We start from the raw sequence: 15,718 nt of genomic DNA on the forward strand, positions 1-15,718 counted from the left end.
AGGCCAACATTTCGCTCTTTTTCTTCTGATTTTCTCAAATTGAAAACTATCTCTGATAGTAGCTGTCAATGATAGCCACTGATAGCTACTATCAATTGTTATAATTGATAGCTGCTATCAGTGATAGCTTTCAATTTGAAAAATATTAATACAATATTAAAATAGTAACACTTGAAATATCACCTTTCAGTTTGCTATCAGTTTTCAATGGTTATCATTGATACACTTTGTTCAATTGTAATCAAACATGAAATATTAACATCTAAAGCTATTCGTGGATATCAATAATAGATTTTTATAAATAGTTATCAACTTTTGAAAGAAAACTATTATTTTTCAAAGATTAACATTTAAAACTATAAGTATAATAAGAAGTCAATATGTGACTATCTCTAATGTTTACCTAACTCATATCACCAATATTATTAATATCATTCATTTTATTGATATATATACCTAAGTTATATAACTGATATACGGATATCACTGATAACTATGGCTATCATTGATAGCTTCAATCAGTGGCTATCGCCAATAACTTTTAGCAATAGCTATCAATAGTAGATTTTCATCAAATGGAATTGACTTTTATATTACTAATATTATCGATATATGGATATCATCTAAGTTCTATCATCGATATCACTGATATCGTAGTTATCAATGGCAACTTCTATAATTGATAACATGTTATCAGAGGTAACTTCTGTCACTCATTTTTACCATCAAATAACATGTCATCGTTGATAGCTTCTATCACTTAAGATTAAGCTATAAATGATAGAAAATATTAGTGACTATCACTAATAGACTTTCATTAGTGACTATCAATTTTTGAAATACTAACACTCAAAGCTAGCGGTGACTATTATTGAGAAAGTTTTATCATGATTATCAATAATAGACTTTTATCACTAGTATACTTATACCTCTGATATCTACCTAAATTTGATATCACTAATACATGAATATGACTGATATCTATCTAAGCTCTATCACTGATATCACTAGTAATTGTTATTATCAATACACAAATATTACGGTACACAAATATACAAATATTTCAATTTGTGCCCTTCATTTTGGGTCATCTATGTCATTTTTTTAAAGTTTATTTCTGATAGACATCATACTCTTAAAGTCTTATAAAAATTAATAATAAAAAAAAACTATTGGCCTGTTTGTTACCGTTCACATTTCTCATTTTGGAGAAATCAACTTGTTTAATAACTATTCTCGTTTCTATTTCAAACTTTTAAAAAATGTTTCTAAAAATGATGCAAATTTGTGGACTAAAAAAATAGTTTCTTTCAAATCCGTCTTCATTTTCTATTTAAATTTAATGTTTTGTTATAATAATCAAATTGGATGATTGGCTTGCTGGGTTAAGTCATGTATGAATTAGATACTTTCGAGTCTTGGGTACAAAACTCGGTCTCATAAATATTATATAAAAAAGCAAAAATTGGATAAAGGAAAGAAAATAAAAAAAAAATAGAAGAAGCAAAAACTGGAGAAAAGATAGAAAATTAAAAAAAAAAAAAAAAAAAAAGAGAGAATAAGCAAAAATCAGAGAAAGGAAAGAAAATAAAACTCAAAACTTAAAGACCATATGTGTAACATTTGAAAACCTAGGACCAAATAGAAATTAGACTCAAAACCTATGGACCAAAAATGTATTTTTCTAAAAAACAAAATTTAAAATACCCAAATTTTGTGTATCTCTCCCCCATGCATAGTCTATGTAACACCTTGAATTTTGTTCGTAATATAATTTCAGTATTTTCTAATATTTGAGGACATTTCTGGAATATGGAAGTTTAAATTTAATTATTGAGATTTAATTGCTAAGGAAATGGGTGTTTCAATTCATCGATAAGAGGAAAATTATGGGAATTAGCCCTTCTAAAAGGAAAATTTGGACTTTTTATGTCACTTGAATGCAAATTAGACATTATTGTCAAGAATTTAGTTCAATTGGAAGAAAAAATGTTGATTTTTGAGTTTGGCGGGGGAAAATGATTTATTAATATTAAATAAAATAGGATAGAATAAAATAAAATGAACATTTTATTTTATTTTTCTTTCCTTTTTCTTCTTTTTTCTCTTTTCTTTGTTTCTTTTTATTTTCCCCTTTCTCTCCCATTTCTTTCTCCTTTCTTGGCTAAAGACCCCCTTTGTGTTCTTCTCGCCGCCAAACCCTAACAGTCGCGCCTTGCGCCGCCCACCGCTCGCCTCACCAAGCTGTCGCCTCTCTCTGTCACCAGGGTTGTCTGCCCTATTGGAATACAGAAACATGCAGGAGAAGAAAACAAGATCATTAAACATTCTAATTCATCAATTTTGACATCAAAATTAGCATGTTCATAGGGTAATAAGAAGGTTTCAAGACATACCTTTGAAGAATTCCTCCAAATCCAAGCTGCTCTTCACGTGATTTCAGCTCCAAATCTTTCGTGAACTACCAAGAGAACTTCTCTACTATTCTCAGCCTTGAATTTGAGTGGTGGAACTAAAAAATGGAGTGAATTTGTGAGGGAATGTAGAGGTTTTTGTGGTGAGGATGAAGAACTCAGCAGGAACAAATTTTCCAGCAACTAATCGATAGTTGCACTCTCATCACTATAGATATATTTGTGTCCACTTGATTTAGCCATAATCGGTAAGTCGACCATTCACAGATTGTTCATAATAACGGCTGGGTTAAATGTTGTTTTACCCCCGAAATTACATCTTGCTCCTTAAGTTTCATTGATCCTCTAATGAACAATTGGGTTGTGATCTAATCATTAGATCAGATCCCTCTTGGGCCATTGAGAGGGCGGGGCCCCTTGTTCAAGACATGGATTCGACACTTAAGAGAACAACCTTTCTCTTATCCCTAAATCGGGCAGGCGTGAATTCTATCTTGCATCCAATGTCCTCAGCTATCTACTCAGTCTTACCCCTGAAATGGAAGGCTCATTGAGCCGGCACTGTTGAGCCAACCTCCACCTATAAAAATTTAAGGATAATCCCGAATAAACAGGAGTTCATAGTTAACTCAGAATTAAGATTAAGTTACCTAGGTCATTGTAGTGAAATAGTCAGTCTTAAATAATAAACAACGTTATAAAGTAAGAATGACTTATTTCTTGGTCTGATCTTACGCAAACTCATTGCATAGGACGCCCCCACTCTTTATGTCAATATATGAACGAATCAGAATCACTTCGTTTGTAGCACCTTACAACAAATTGTAACAACTACAGAGTAGACCGCATCTGGTAGTGTTACCAGAATAAGGCACCAAACCTTATTCATATACTATAGATCATTTAAATTATTTACTCAAACATGATCTACTCTTATGTCTTTACATATAGTTTAAGTACACATGTAATAGCCATGGATCTTTTGGTTTATTGGATTTATTTCTAAAATGAAATAAGCAATTTATATATTCAATAACAACATTATTGAATCAAACTTCAACAACAAATTTATTAAATTTTAGAATAAGTTTAATGTTTACAAACCACGAGTTTTAGGACATAAAATCCAACACACCCACCGTTCGCCTCACCGAAGCCCATCGAGCACCGTCGTCGAGCCGTGCGTGCCCCTAGTCGACGCCAGCACCTGTGATCAACCACCGCACCTTGCGCTGCCGCAGCTGGTCAGCCCACCCCGTCGCCAGTCATCGCCCTTCAGCCATCCACGTCATTTCCTCCAATCGTGTCCACCACCACCGTTTTCATTGGGTTTCGCCAGATCTGGTGGTTTTGGGTGAGTCGGTGTTTTTGTTTTTCAATTAAATCTCTTGGCCATGTTGTTATGCTGCAATCTTTTGATACGCTTCGTTTGGGTTAAAGTGGAGTTGTAGGAGAAGCTTGGAAGTCAAAAGGGTACTATCGAGGAGGGTTGGGAGTGGTTTGGTCAAATCTTTGGGTAAGATTGCTTAATTCATGGGCAATTGAGATATTGGAATTAAGCCTTGTTATTAATTGTAAATTGAATTATGTTTAGACTTGATACAAGATCCATCTAGGCAAGGTGAAGATTATTCTGCTTGTCGCATAGGCACAATTTTGAGGTAAGTAATCTTACTACTGGAACCGCCTTTGTGCTGGACGATAATTCAAGATTTATTTAAGGACAAATTTGATTGTTCTGAGAGCGAATGGATTGTTTAGAAAAGATATATGAGTATGTGATAATATGACTGAATCATGTTATACGTATGAGCATGATTTAGAATTTTATGAGACATATTAAAAGAACGATTGAGCATGAGCCTAAATTATGAGTTAAGTGACACTACTACTGAAATGTCTTAAAGCTAGGCGAAAGTTAGGTATTTATTGATGCACATATTTATGTGATTCATTATGAAAGTGTGTATGCTATGTGATGTATTATGAAATTTCAAATATTTGATTGTTTACATGATTTAGTGCATGAAAGTGTGATGTACTAGAGTTGATCCATTAAAACTAGATTAAACACGTTCGTTGAGGTTAATTAACATGATTTTGATGAGGAGATTTTATGGGATTTAGGATTATATGAATATTATATGTGATATGACATTAGATGTGACACCTTTCCCTTTCCAGATTATTTGTTTACATGAAAGAGATGCATGTCTAAGGGCGCTAGTATATAAAAGAGATGTATTAAGGTTGGTGTGTATGAAAGTGATACATGTCTAGAGGGTATTAGGGTGTACGTAAAAGTGTTGGGAATGCCCTAGAACTCAAAGTTCGTGTTAAACATTCTATTTATCAATAATAATAAGTTATCGATTTTGCATTCTATTATGAAAATCCAATAAACATACCCATGACTACGAATACTTTAACTTTATGTGATGACATAAACATGATCAAGTTAATAGTATATGACCTAAATGGTCTAATAAGTATATGGATGAAATTTGGTATCTCATCTTGGTAAAATTATTGGATACGGCTCACTCTATAGTTGTTACAAGAAGTTGTAAAGTGCTACAAATGATGTGATTCACAGATCATTCATGTTGAGACATGTGCGTGGGGGCATCCTATGCAATGAGTTTGCATATAGACTGGACTACGAAAATAGTCACTTTTTCTTTACAACGACCGTTTACTGTTAAAACTGACTATTTCATTTATAAAGTAACCTAGGTTAACTCGATCTTAATCTTGAGCTAGCTATAAACTCCTGTTTGTTCGGGATTATCCTTTGATCTACATGGGTGAGAGTAGTTCAACAACACTGTTCAATAAGCTTCCCATTTTGGGGATAAGACCGGATGAATAGTTAGGGACATAGTGAAACGCAAAAATTGTTTCGAAGCTACAAGTCCATGCCATAAACTTGATGACATAGATTTTTAAGCCTTTTTTTTTTATCATCATACAAGCTCATCATAAACTTGTAACGCATGTATGAATATGAATGAATAAAATTAATCTTCTTATGTCATACAACGCATGGATGATAGCGATGATATGCGATACTACTTCTAGATATGCGTTATTAATGAATGTTCTTGTAGTATGCTATGCGTTGTCACAAGTTTCCTTGCGTTGAAACCAAGTATAATTTCACCACAAGTTTCTCGGTGTGATCCGAGGTTGAACACAAGGATTGTTTTAGGTTAATTGCGTTATATTTGTGATATATGCGACTGAGAGTTTTTTTCAAATTAATAAAAGTGTTGTTTGTACATGCGATAAAGTAAATTGTGCAGTAAAGTAAAGATAAACGATAAAAATGCGGTAATAAAGTAAATTACGATAAAAGTAAAGTGCGATAAAATAAACCTAAGCTATGATGATACAAGATACAGGTTACATGATACAAGATACCGAGGTTGAGATTGACTGTGAAGGATATACAAAGATCGTGTTATGCGGTGGCAAGTCTTATGTGTGAAACAGAAACAGAAAGGATAATTAATATAAACAACGCAAGTTTCTTAATTGCGTTCAAGATATAAGTACGGTTCCGCTTTTCCTTGGCGTACACCTTTCGGTGATCGGCCGCGTTTCCCACATCTCTGTGGTGAAACAGGGACGAACGTAGTGAACGCAAGGTTGCTTCCATCTCTGGAGGTACTTCTCGCTTTAGTTAACGCATTCTTCTAACCTTCTCTCGACAGATCAGAATGGCATCTTCACTTCTGTACTCACAGGTGAAGATGCCGTCTAGCATGCTTTAGCTAAACATCTTTATTTCTTTAGCACAGATTAAGTTACTTGTTTAATTCATATTAATTACCAAGGGATTAAGAAAACATCATGGAGAAAATAATTTATGGAGGAACGAAAATAGACAGAGAAGTGGAAATGGAAATGATCAAGACATTTAATAATAGTATTTAGTGTCTGGTACATGGTTGTGAATGAAGAGATTAAGAAGATGAAATACAATTGATGAATGAGAGTTAGAAACAAATACAAATAAATGCCAACGTCTTGGCACAGATCTGGAATGGAGAATCACTTGCCAGCGTCGATGGAGTGAATGGAAGGATGAGCTTCCCTCTCAGGCTTGCTCAACTGGTAGAAGGGATCTAAGTACAGAGCTTCTCGACGGGGATTTGGCAGAATTGCACTGAGACTCACCTCTCAGCCTTGTCTCTTCTCTTCCCGGATTTCCTCCGATCAACACTCAGATCAGCCCTCTCTCTCAATAGCCTCGTATCAATTATCCCCCGTATCAAGTATATCCTTCAGTGAATTCTTTGAGGGTATTTATAGGCTGAAGGCTTTGACTCTCTGACTTGTGGTCCTCACTTTATTGTTATGGAAAGTCCGAAAATGGTGGAATAAATATTCCTTCTGTTATGCAATCAGTCCGTCGAATATGCACAACAGTTAGTTATACACGTGTCACAATCCTCCGCGTTTACATTGCTCATTTGCATCTTTCGATCTATGTCCGCATGCGGTGTTGTTTTTATTACCGCATGTGGTTGAAGTTCAGCTCTGGATCGGCTGTCGCATTGCGCCGTCATTGCGTTGATCGTCTCTTCAGTATTGATTTGACGGGCACAATGCGATAGAGATGCGTTGTTCAGTTTCTCTTTGAGCCTTGATCGTAAGCGGTGACTTGGTTTCCTGCAAAACAGACTTGAAATATCCTTTTCTACCATCTTAATGGTCTTAGTGGGTGTATTTGCGATAATTTATAATTATTTTATTCCTTAGCTAATTTTCATACAACCGACGCATATTTTCTCTCTTTTGGCCACAATATCTGTATAAGAAAGTATATATAACTTGTATTTCTACAAGTTATCACATAGCCCTGCAAGATGGAATTCACTCCTACCCAATTTAAGGTTAGCAGATAGGTTGTTCTCTTAAGTACTGATTCCAGGTCTTGAACAATCGGGGTCCCGCCTTCTCATGATAGAGAAAGGACTTGATTCATAGGTATTATGAATCAAAATTGTTCATTAGAGGGTCAGTAGAAACTTAAGGAACAAGATGTATTCACAGGGGTAAAACGGTAATCTTGACCCAGCTGTGATTACAAACAACCTGTGAAGGATCGACTTACTGATTATGGTTATATCAAGTGGACATAATATATTTACAGTGAGGGGAGTTCAACTATGGGCTATAGTGGAGTGACCCATTAGTTAACGAATGAGGATTAATTTGGTAAAATAGTTTAGCCAATTAATCTCGGATCGTTGGACCCCATGATCTGTAGGTCCGCGAGGTTCCCCTACTAGCTCGTAAATGGATAAGCTTTAGAGTAGCATGATAAGTTAATTTGAGACGTTCAAATTAGAATGAAACAGAATAGGAGAATTTATATTTAAATATGATTTAAATATATGAAGATGGATTTGTGTAAAAATTAATTTAATATTTGATATTAAATTAGTTAGATTATTTAAATAATTATTTATTAATTTTATTAGAAAATTAATTTTATAAAATTAATAATATTTTAAATTTTAAAATCAAGTAGATTTTGAAATAATTTTTGATGAAAATAGAAAAATTGGAAAATTGCACAAAATGGAAAAATGAGTTTTTCTATTACCATCTTCAACTAGCTCACTCAAAATCCATTAACATTCTCTTCAATTACTCTAAGCATGAGCTGCATCTCATGTAGTCATCTTCTTTGCATGTTTACTTGCAATAAATAAAGAAGATTGGAGTGGAATTGATGCATGCATTCAAAATGGTTTTTGAGAAAAATTCGTGCTGAAAAAAGAGTTCTTCAAACAAACTGGTGCAGTGAGCTTCTCCCTAGTTTTTTGTTAGTTCAAGCTGTTCTTGAGTCCCACAACTCATTCTAAAACTCCAAGAGGATAGTGAGAAAGATCTTGAAGTGGTTCACAGTAAGTTTTGGAGAAGACAACTGCTGAGGATCAAGATCTTGAAGAGTTCTACAAAGGTATGACTTCAAACCCTCTTATATTAGATGAGCATGCTTTAGTTTCTACCAAAATTAATGAATTAGAATGCTTATTAATCCTTGTTATTTCCGCTGCATGCTAATATACTCTTACAAAAAGGTGCACACTCAGTGGGTTGTGTGTATGCGAAAGAGGTGTATACATAACTATGTGTACAAAAGAGGTGCATATCCCTACATTCATAGAAAAGACCTGAGGTGTACGTAAGAGGTGCACACTCAGTGGATTGTGTGTATATGAAAGAGGTGTATACATAATCATGTGTACGAAAGGGATGCACATCCCTATATTCATAGAGAGGACCTGGGGTGTATGAAAGTGATGCACTCTAGGGAGAAAGGAAAAAGAGTGAGCCATGTAAGAGAAGTCTTCAGGTCCTACCAGTAGAAAGTTCCAGTTCATGTTGCATTTATTAGGTATAAATGCTTACCTGAACCTGGTAGTGGGGTTACTTATTGAGTATTTTATACTCATTCTTTCTCATGTCTTTTTTTTTTTTTTCTAGGTAAGGGTAAAAGCATGCCGACGAATGACAAGCGAAATCTGTGATCGAGTCACTGGGACCAGTTTTATGCTTCTGCTCATGTTTCAAGATTTCTTTTCATGTCTTTAAACTTTTAGTCCTGATGTTTGAAACTTGCCATTTGGTATTCTTTTTCAGTCTTTTAAAGTTTTCTAGCCTTATTTATTTCTCATTATGATTTATGGGCACCCTTTTACTTAACTTTATCATTTGGTTTTAATGGAAATCTCTTATTTGACTTTATTTATCTAGCATTTATTTCGTTATGAAAATGTATCATTTTAAATTCTATGCATGCATATATATAGTAACGACCTAGCTTGAGTCCTAGGGAGTCGGGTCATTACAGTCTAGGGCTTCACGCCCATTGATGTTCCTTTTTTAAAAAGAAAAAAAAACATTGGAATCCCATATTCTTTCTCATTCTTTCTTCTAATTGAACCTTTTCTTCCTTCTCACTCTCTTTTTCTTCTTCCCGGTGGCGCGCGTTGTAAATGACTAGTAATTGGAGACCGATGCGGGACGACAACTGGGGAAGGGTGTGGTGGATCTCAATGACACAAGGTTTTGGACAGTGGCTAGGTTAGGGTTCCGTCGACTATAGTACACAAACTCGAACATCAACGGCGGCAACGATGAGCAAGGTGGCTGTGGAGGAAGGTGCGACAACAGTTGATAGGAGCAGTGATAGATCTAGGGCTTCACGAAGAGATGAGGATGGGCGATGATGATAAACGCTTTACGAAAAAGAAGAGATGAAGATAAGGATGGTTCTTACACACGCAAACCAAGGAATAAATGTACATATATATACTTTGATATATATATATATTTATATAAATTAGGACGATTTTTTTAACTTAGTTTTCTTATTTTATGATATATATATGCTTGTATATATGTTTTATATTGAACATTAAGTCCATCTGTTATTCATATATTGTGGTAAATATTTTTGTTTATTTTTAACTATTTTGAATTTATGATATATACTGTGATGTAAATGAAATTTATAGTATATAATGTGATTTATATTGAACATTGAGCCAAGCTGTGATTTATATATTGTAGTATAACTGTAAAAAAATTGTTTAAACAATATATACTCGTAATTTGTATATTATACTGTCATGATACTGTTATATCGAAACTTTGGAATGGTACAACCATCTATTTGAGTGCATTTATATCTCATATATTGATTAGAATATTTGGAGATATCTAATACAATGTTCTAATGTATATTTAAAAATACTCATGAATCTACCATAAAAACCAACCAAGTTGCTAAGAAACAAGTTGTATCTTAAACATATCAAATATATTTACCAGTATATTTTATATATTGGTTAGAACATTTGCAAAATCTAATACAATGTTCTAAGATATATTTAAAAATAACATGAATATGCTAGTAAAATCAGTTGCTTGATATGTGAAATGCATTAAATGAAAAATAAATCATATTAATACATTTTCTCTCTCCAATTGAAAATGAGAAGAAAATCTGAAGTAATTAATACTATATAATAAATGTATTTTCTCTTTCCAATATTAAGGATGCTTCGTAAATGTAGAAAGATTTTTCTAATGCATATTCTCTCTCATTAACAACGAAAAAATGGATTATAAAAAATAGAAAAATGATAAATTTGTCCAAAATTCTCTCTCGAAGCCTTCATTGAAAATTTCAAATCTAACGATAGTTTTAATAACATCATCATGGTCTTCAACTCGCGTTATTTTGAGTTGTCCATGCCTTCAAACATGGAAAATATGTATGCATGCCCATTTCCAGACTTCAAATGAAAAATGGCTCAAGGTTTAAAAATATTCCTTCCTCTCGCTTCTTTCTCCTGTTCCTTATCGGACACAACTACAATTTTTTTCTTTGAGTTTTTTCCTTCGTTCAAATTCTTTCTTTCATTTCTTCTTCGGCTCATTTATTCAAAACTTTCCCCTTGTTTGGCATTTCCTAGTATTTTTTTTGCATTTTCCCTCTTCTCACATTTTGCTTCTCCATTTCACTTTGCAATTTTTTTCTTTGATTTTTTCCCACTGACTTTGTTGCGGTAGAAGTCCATCTCCTCGATTAGAGATCTCGCCAATAGCTCTGTTTAAATGAGAGAAATCCAACACAAAATGTATGTGCTTTTTTACCAGATTAAGGAATAAAAGGAAGAAGCGAGAGGAAGGAATGACAAAAAAGAGAAAGAAACAAAATTAAATGGGAGCATTAGATCCCACACTCATTTAAGGGACAAATTGATGCTCTCGCACATGGCTGACCTAAGCTAAAAGCCATTTTTCGAGTATTTTTAACCATGTATCATTCTTCATTTGGACCCTTAAACAAGGGTCATCCGTACAAACATCACAGGGATGGTTTGTTTTTTTAGAAAACTTATAACTAAAATATTCGATGATGTTAGAAATTATAAGACTTGTAATTACCTATGTTTTTTTTAGTCCTAGTTTGTTCGTATTTGGAATTGAAAATGATATTGTCATTACGACTATTTATGTAATTTACATATCAATTTAATATAATTTAAATTTATATGATTTATTGATTAATTTAAATATTTTCCTTTTTTACTCATTTTTCTATATTTGAAAATGACCCATTTATAAACTTACTTTTTTTTTTTAAAAAAAAACAACTTGAATAATGGATGGCCCTTTCAAATAAACAAGGGATTATTTTAGTTGTTTCTTTGGTATGAATTGTTTGAAGCACTTTAATCATGTCGACATTAATCGTTCATACTTAGAATATAGCTTGTATGCTACAGTTTATAAAAAATTTTGGTTTAATATAAATTTATGGAACAAAATTTGACCAAATGAGTTAGAGATGATATGAATTCAACTTTCTGTCATTCTAATTAAAGGACACACACACACACACACCCAAAAAAAAAAAAAAGGGAAAAAAAAACCCAACAGATTTGTGAAACATGGGGGGGTACATATTCTGTACATTAGGGCAAGAGAGCCTATTAATTCAACAACAAACTGGGATGAGAAAAAGGCACCAATAACCTCATTATACCTTAAAAACAACTGAACTCTCCCTTCTCTGGGTAACAATGCTCAAAACAGTGTCTATCCATCGCGATGATATTCGAGTTGCTTTGTATTATCTAACATTACCTGTCCACAAAAACAACACAATGTTTGAATAATCCCAACCATCATCAATCGCAATATGGTTTTCCAATGGAAAATAGCATATTGCTATAATGCAAATTTATTCAACAACAATGGCTTATAGTAAAAATCTGAAAAGAAAAACATATGAGAAGTTGGGTCATTGTTCAAGTCCTTACCTCTCGAATGTAACTAGCTATGGCTTTGCAGCCCTCAATTGCAAGTTGCATCACATTCTCGAATACATCAATAGGTAATTTAGCATCCATCTGCACCAAATGATCATGTCAAAATGTGGGAAATGTGGTGATTTTACAGATCGAGGCAAAGAAGAAAAAGAAAGAGTGGAACTTAATGAACCTGAAGAAGAGTGACTTTATCCAACTTAGGTAGAAAGCCTACAGTGACATCAGGGCCACCAGCACTATCCTCTACATAATTCAAATCTGTCCATATCATAATACCAATCCATATTAGTTCTTGCGAACCATGCAACATTTTGAAGAAGAGAAATAAAGAAGGTTTTCCACTTCCAATACAGAAAACTAGAATGAATATGCAGAAATCTAACTCATCCTTACATTCCATGTTTGTACGTGATTGTGTGTGGTGTGTGTTTGGGGGGGGAGGAGGGGGCTCTCAATTACCAAGCAGAGGTGTGCTATTAAGGTAGCCAGCGCTGCAGGAAGTAACAATATCACGCATGGGAATTCCAGCATCAGCAAGCGCCAAAGTTGCAGCATTGATGCATGCTGATCTGGTACCTATAGAAGACAATAAAATTTTCAGGATATGTCTGAAGTTGAATTCTTCATGAATAGAAAGCAAATGAGGCCTGAAGAAGCTTTTTTAAAACACTGCTTTGGCCACCATTCAGTAGTAATTTGGTTTTGAAATTTATGTTTCTTTTTTCACAAATTTTCTTACAGTAGTTTTCATCTATCCTATGTAAACATTTGAATTCTTGGTCAAATTACAAAGACAAAAACAAAATTTACCATCATTTAAGCCAAGTAGTCTAGATGTGAAAGTCATTACCACTGAAGACAACATTATGCAATGCATAAAAACACTAGTTGCAGCTAATAGGTAAGTTAAAATGCAAAGACATAAGAAACGTGAACTTAACATGTGACAAGAAATTAGGCATCGGTGACCAGATGATAAAATGTTTCTCTATTGGCATTGATTTTTTTAGAAAAATAAAACAATATAGAAAATCTGGGATGTAGATTTGAATCTCCAACTTCAAAAGAAAAAAATGATGCCTTATTTGTTGAGCTATGCTCATGTCAACTTAAAAGATTTGTAGTTACAACAAAAATGGAAGTGAAACACTAAGAAGCTTGAAATTGTTTATATCTCAAACTTCATTTATGTTTCTACTTGAATCTATGAATACCCAAGCGTGTAGTTTCTCTCAAACCAAGTTTCCTAAGAGCATCGGCCATGTTTTTAGGGGCATGGCCTAAAAAGACTATTCAATTGAACAAGTCATGGAGAGGAGGTGACAAAAGAGGACCCATCACTGAGTGGTTTAGTAGTGAACAAACATATGGTTGCAGGTTCCGAACTTCTTAGCATAAAGGAGACAAATAGAAGAAGACAGAAGCGAGACAGTATCAAGAAAATGCTTTCATATTCTATGTTGTAAAAGAGAATAAAAATAAGAGGAATATTTGAAGAAAATGGCAAATAAACAGAAAGACGGCAAGAAAAGAGAAAGTGGAATTGAAATATCTGAACTAAAACTGATATTCTAATAATTTGAAGAGCTTTATCTGATAAACTTAATCATTAACTTTAATTGTACCTCCATCTGCTTGAAGAACTTGGACAAAAATATCTATCTGCACACAAAAACTAAGAATGAGGAAAGAAAAAGGTTGATATCATTGAGAAGCAGCTCTTAGATTAATGTAGAAAACCTGAGACCGGGGCATTAAATGTGTTAGAATGCATTCCTCCATTGTCTGGCGAATAACTAAGGATATCTCTGTGGATCGCCTGAATGTAACAAATGACATAACTTAATACAGATATAAATGCATCAATAACATAGTTCTTTCCCATCCGTTTTTAATTCCTTCCATATGGTGAGACCTAAGCAATGTCATTGAACCGGGAACTACTACACTATTAGTTTTACCCTGACCATATTCTGAAGAGAATAATCCAAATGCTACCTTTCATGGTTAAATTATTCTTATGTTTCAAGATATGAATGTTCACCAGACTCCAATTCCATAGAATAACTACAATCACTCATGGCATTCAAATCATCAAATGTAATGAACACAGACACAAAAAATGAATAACCTGTCTCCCTTGGGCTTTCTCATGCGGTCTCCGGTACTGAAATTAGCCATGGTGTACTCACAGCGCACCTGAAAGAGATCAAGGATTCAGGTAATGCATAACCAATGATCACTAAGAATTCAAACTTTGAATATCCAGAAGAAAGTATAACCAGTGCTTGGTTGCTCATTTGTTGACTCCTATTCTGAACCTACACATGCAACAAAAGAATTCATTCCAGCCACTTCAATATAAATACCCAGATGGTGTAATAAAAGAAAAAATAAATACAAAGGTCAACAAGTTCTTGTATTCATGGCATTTTGAATGAGGTAGATACAGCAACAAGCTGAGATTTTATACCTCTCTGGGACCATATACAGCAGCAAGAACTTTGGTGTTACCCATCTCAAAAACAGCAGAACTAACTCGGAAAAAAGTAATGATGCACAGTTACTTAGTATTCGATACAGATATCTCAAAAGCTAAATGGGAAGAGAAGTGAAAGTAAGTACCCATTTGCTTTAGAAACGGCGCCAATTTCTGCTCGGATTTGCCTCATCTAAAATTAAACAACAAAGTTAAAATTGAGCGAAGAAGTCAAACCGCCGGGGGGGGTGTGGCAGAGGGGGAGAGGAGGGACATTAAGCAAGATAATGAGAAGGGGAACAACTACCTCCATTGGACGGCGACCGTCTAGGCGAAGTCCTTCAGGGCTCACGAACTCCATTTAGCGAAACACAGTAAGGGGAAAAGGATGTTGCAAACTTAGAATGCAATTTTAGGCCCGCAGGTACAAGTCTGTTCGGTTTAGGGCCTGAACCACTGTGTTTCTCAGAAAAAAAATCAGAGACGGTAACTCTGATTGCTCTGAGAGGCGAGAGAGTGTAAGAGGGAGAGTGCAGCGGCGAGTTTGTCGTAAGGAAGCTGAAAGTGTAGCGTACGGCGGCGGCGGAGACGGCGTCAGGAAGAGGGGAGGCGGGGCGGAGTGCAGCGTGTGGGAGGGAGTGAAATAGGGTTTAGGGAAAAAATTAAAAAAAAAAAAAAAAAAACTCGAGACCTGTTAAATCTTTAATTTTGTTCAGGATTGTAATTACCCTAAAGTTGAGAGCCGATTTTTCAATTCTCTTCGTTGTTGATGGACTTTACAATAATATGTTTCTATCCATTATATAATAATAGATATCGGTAGATTTCTATTAGTGTTTATCAACGATAGGGTTATATTAGTTTCTATTATTAATAATATTAATGATAGATTTCTATCCGTGATTGACGACTTCTATCAAATTATATCACCGATTAACTTCTATCAATTTCTATCAAGATAC

The 15,718-nt window shown here is 34.2% G+C and overlaps 1 protein-coding gene across 1 annotated transcript; it reads right to left on the reverse strand.

The window, feature by feature from the left end:
* Nucleotides 1–11,773: 11,773 nt before the first annotated feature.
* LOC120081179 (exosome complex component RRP41 homolog) lies at nucleotides 11,774–15,529 on the reverse strand. The gene is made up of 11 exons (XM_039035869.2): nucleotides 15,064–15,529; nucleotides 14,903–14,949; nucleotides 14,751–14,811; nucleotides 14,560–14,598; nucleotides 14,409–14,476; nucleotides 14,018–14,096; nucleotides 13,903–13,939; nucleotides 12,737–12,853; nucleotides 12,450–12,535; nucleotides 12,269–12,358; nucleotides 11,774–12,092 (listed from the first exon to the last, which is right to left on the reverse strand). The coding sequence occupies exons 1-11, from the start codon at nucleotides 15,115–15,117 to the stop codon at nucleotides 12,045–12,047; spliced, it is 726 nt and encodes a 241-aa protein (XP_038891797.1). The 5' UTR covers nucleotides 15,118–15,529; the 3' UTR covers nucleotides 11,774–12,044.
* Between the last annotated feature and the right edge of the window lie 189 nt (nucleotides 15,530–15,718).

This window comes from Benincasa hispida, chromosome 7 (assembly GCF_027475165.1).
Source record: "Benincasa hispida cultivar pf3 chromosome 7, pf3_genome.v1.1, whole genome shotgun sequence".
Classification (NCBI taxonomy): Eukaryota; Viridiplantae; Streptophyta; class Magnoliopsida; order Cucurbitales; family Cucurbitaceae; genus Benincasa; species Benincasa hispida.

What these genes read in the sequence shown, in the direction of transcription:
- LOC120081179 (XM_039035869.2), bottom strand. Translation starts at nt 15,117, where the DNA reads ATGGAGTTCGTGAGCCCTGAAGGACTTCGCCTAGACGGTCGCCGTCCA. An exon ending in ACGGTCGCCGTCCAATGGAG is followed by an intron (nt 14,950 to 15,063) that starts GTAGTTGTTCCC and finishes GTTTAATTTTAG; the next exon opens with ATGAGGCAAATCCGAGCAGA. An exon ending in CTGTATATGGTCCCAGAGAG is followed by an intron (nt 14,599 to 14,750) that starts GTATAAAATCTC and finishes TTGCATGTGTAG; the next exon opens with GTTCAGAATAGGAGTCAACA.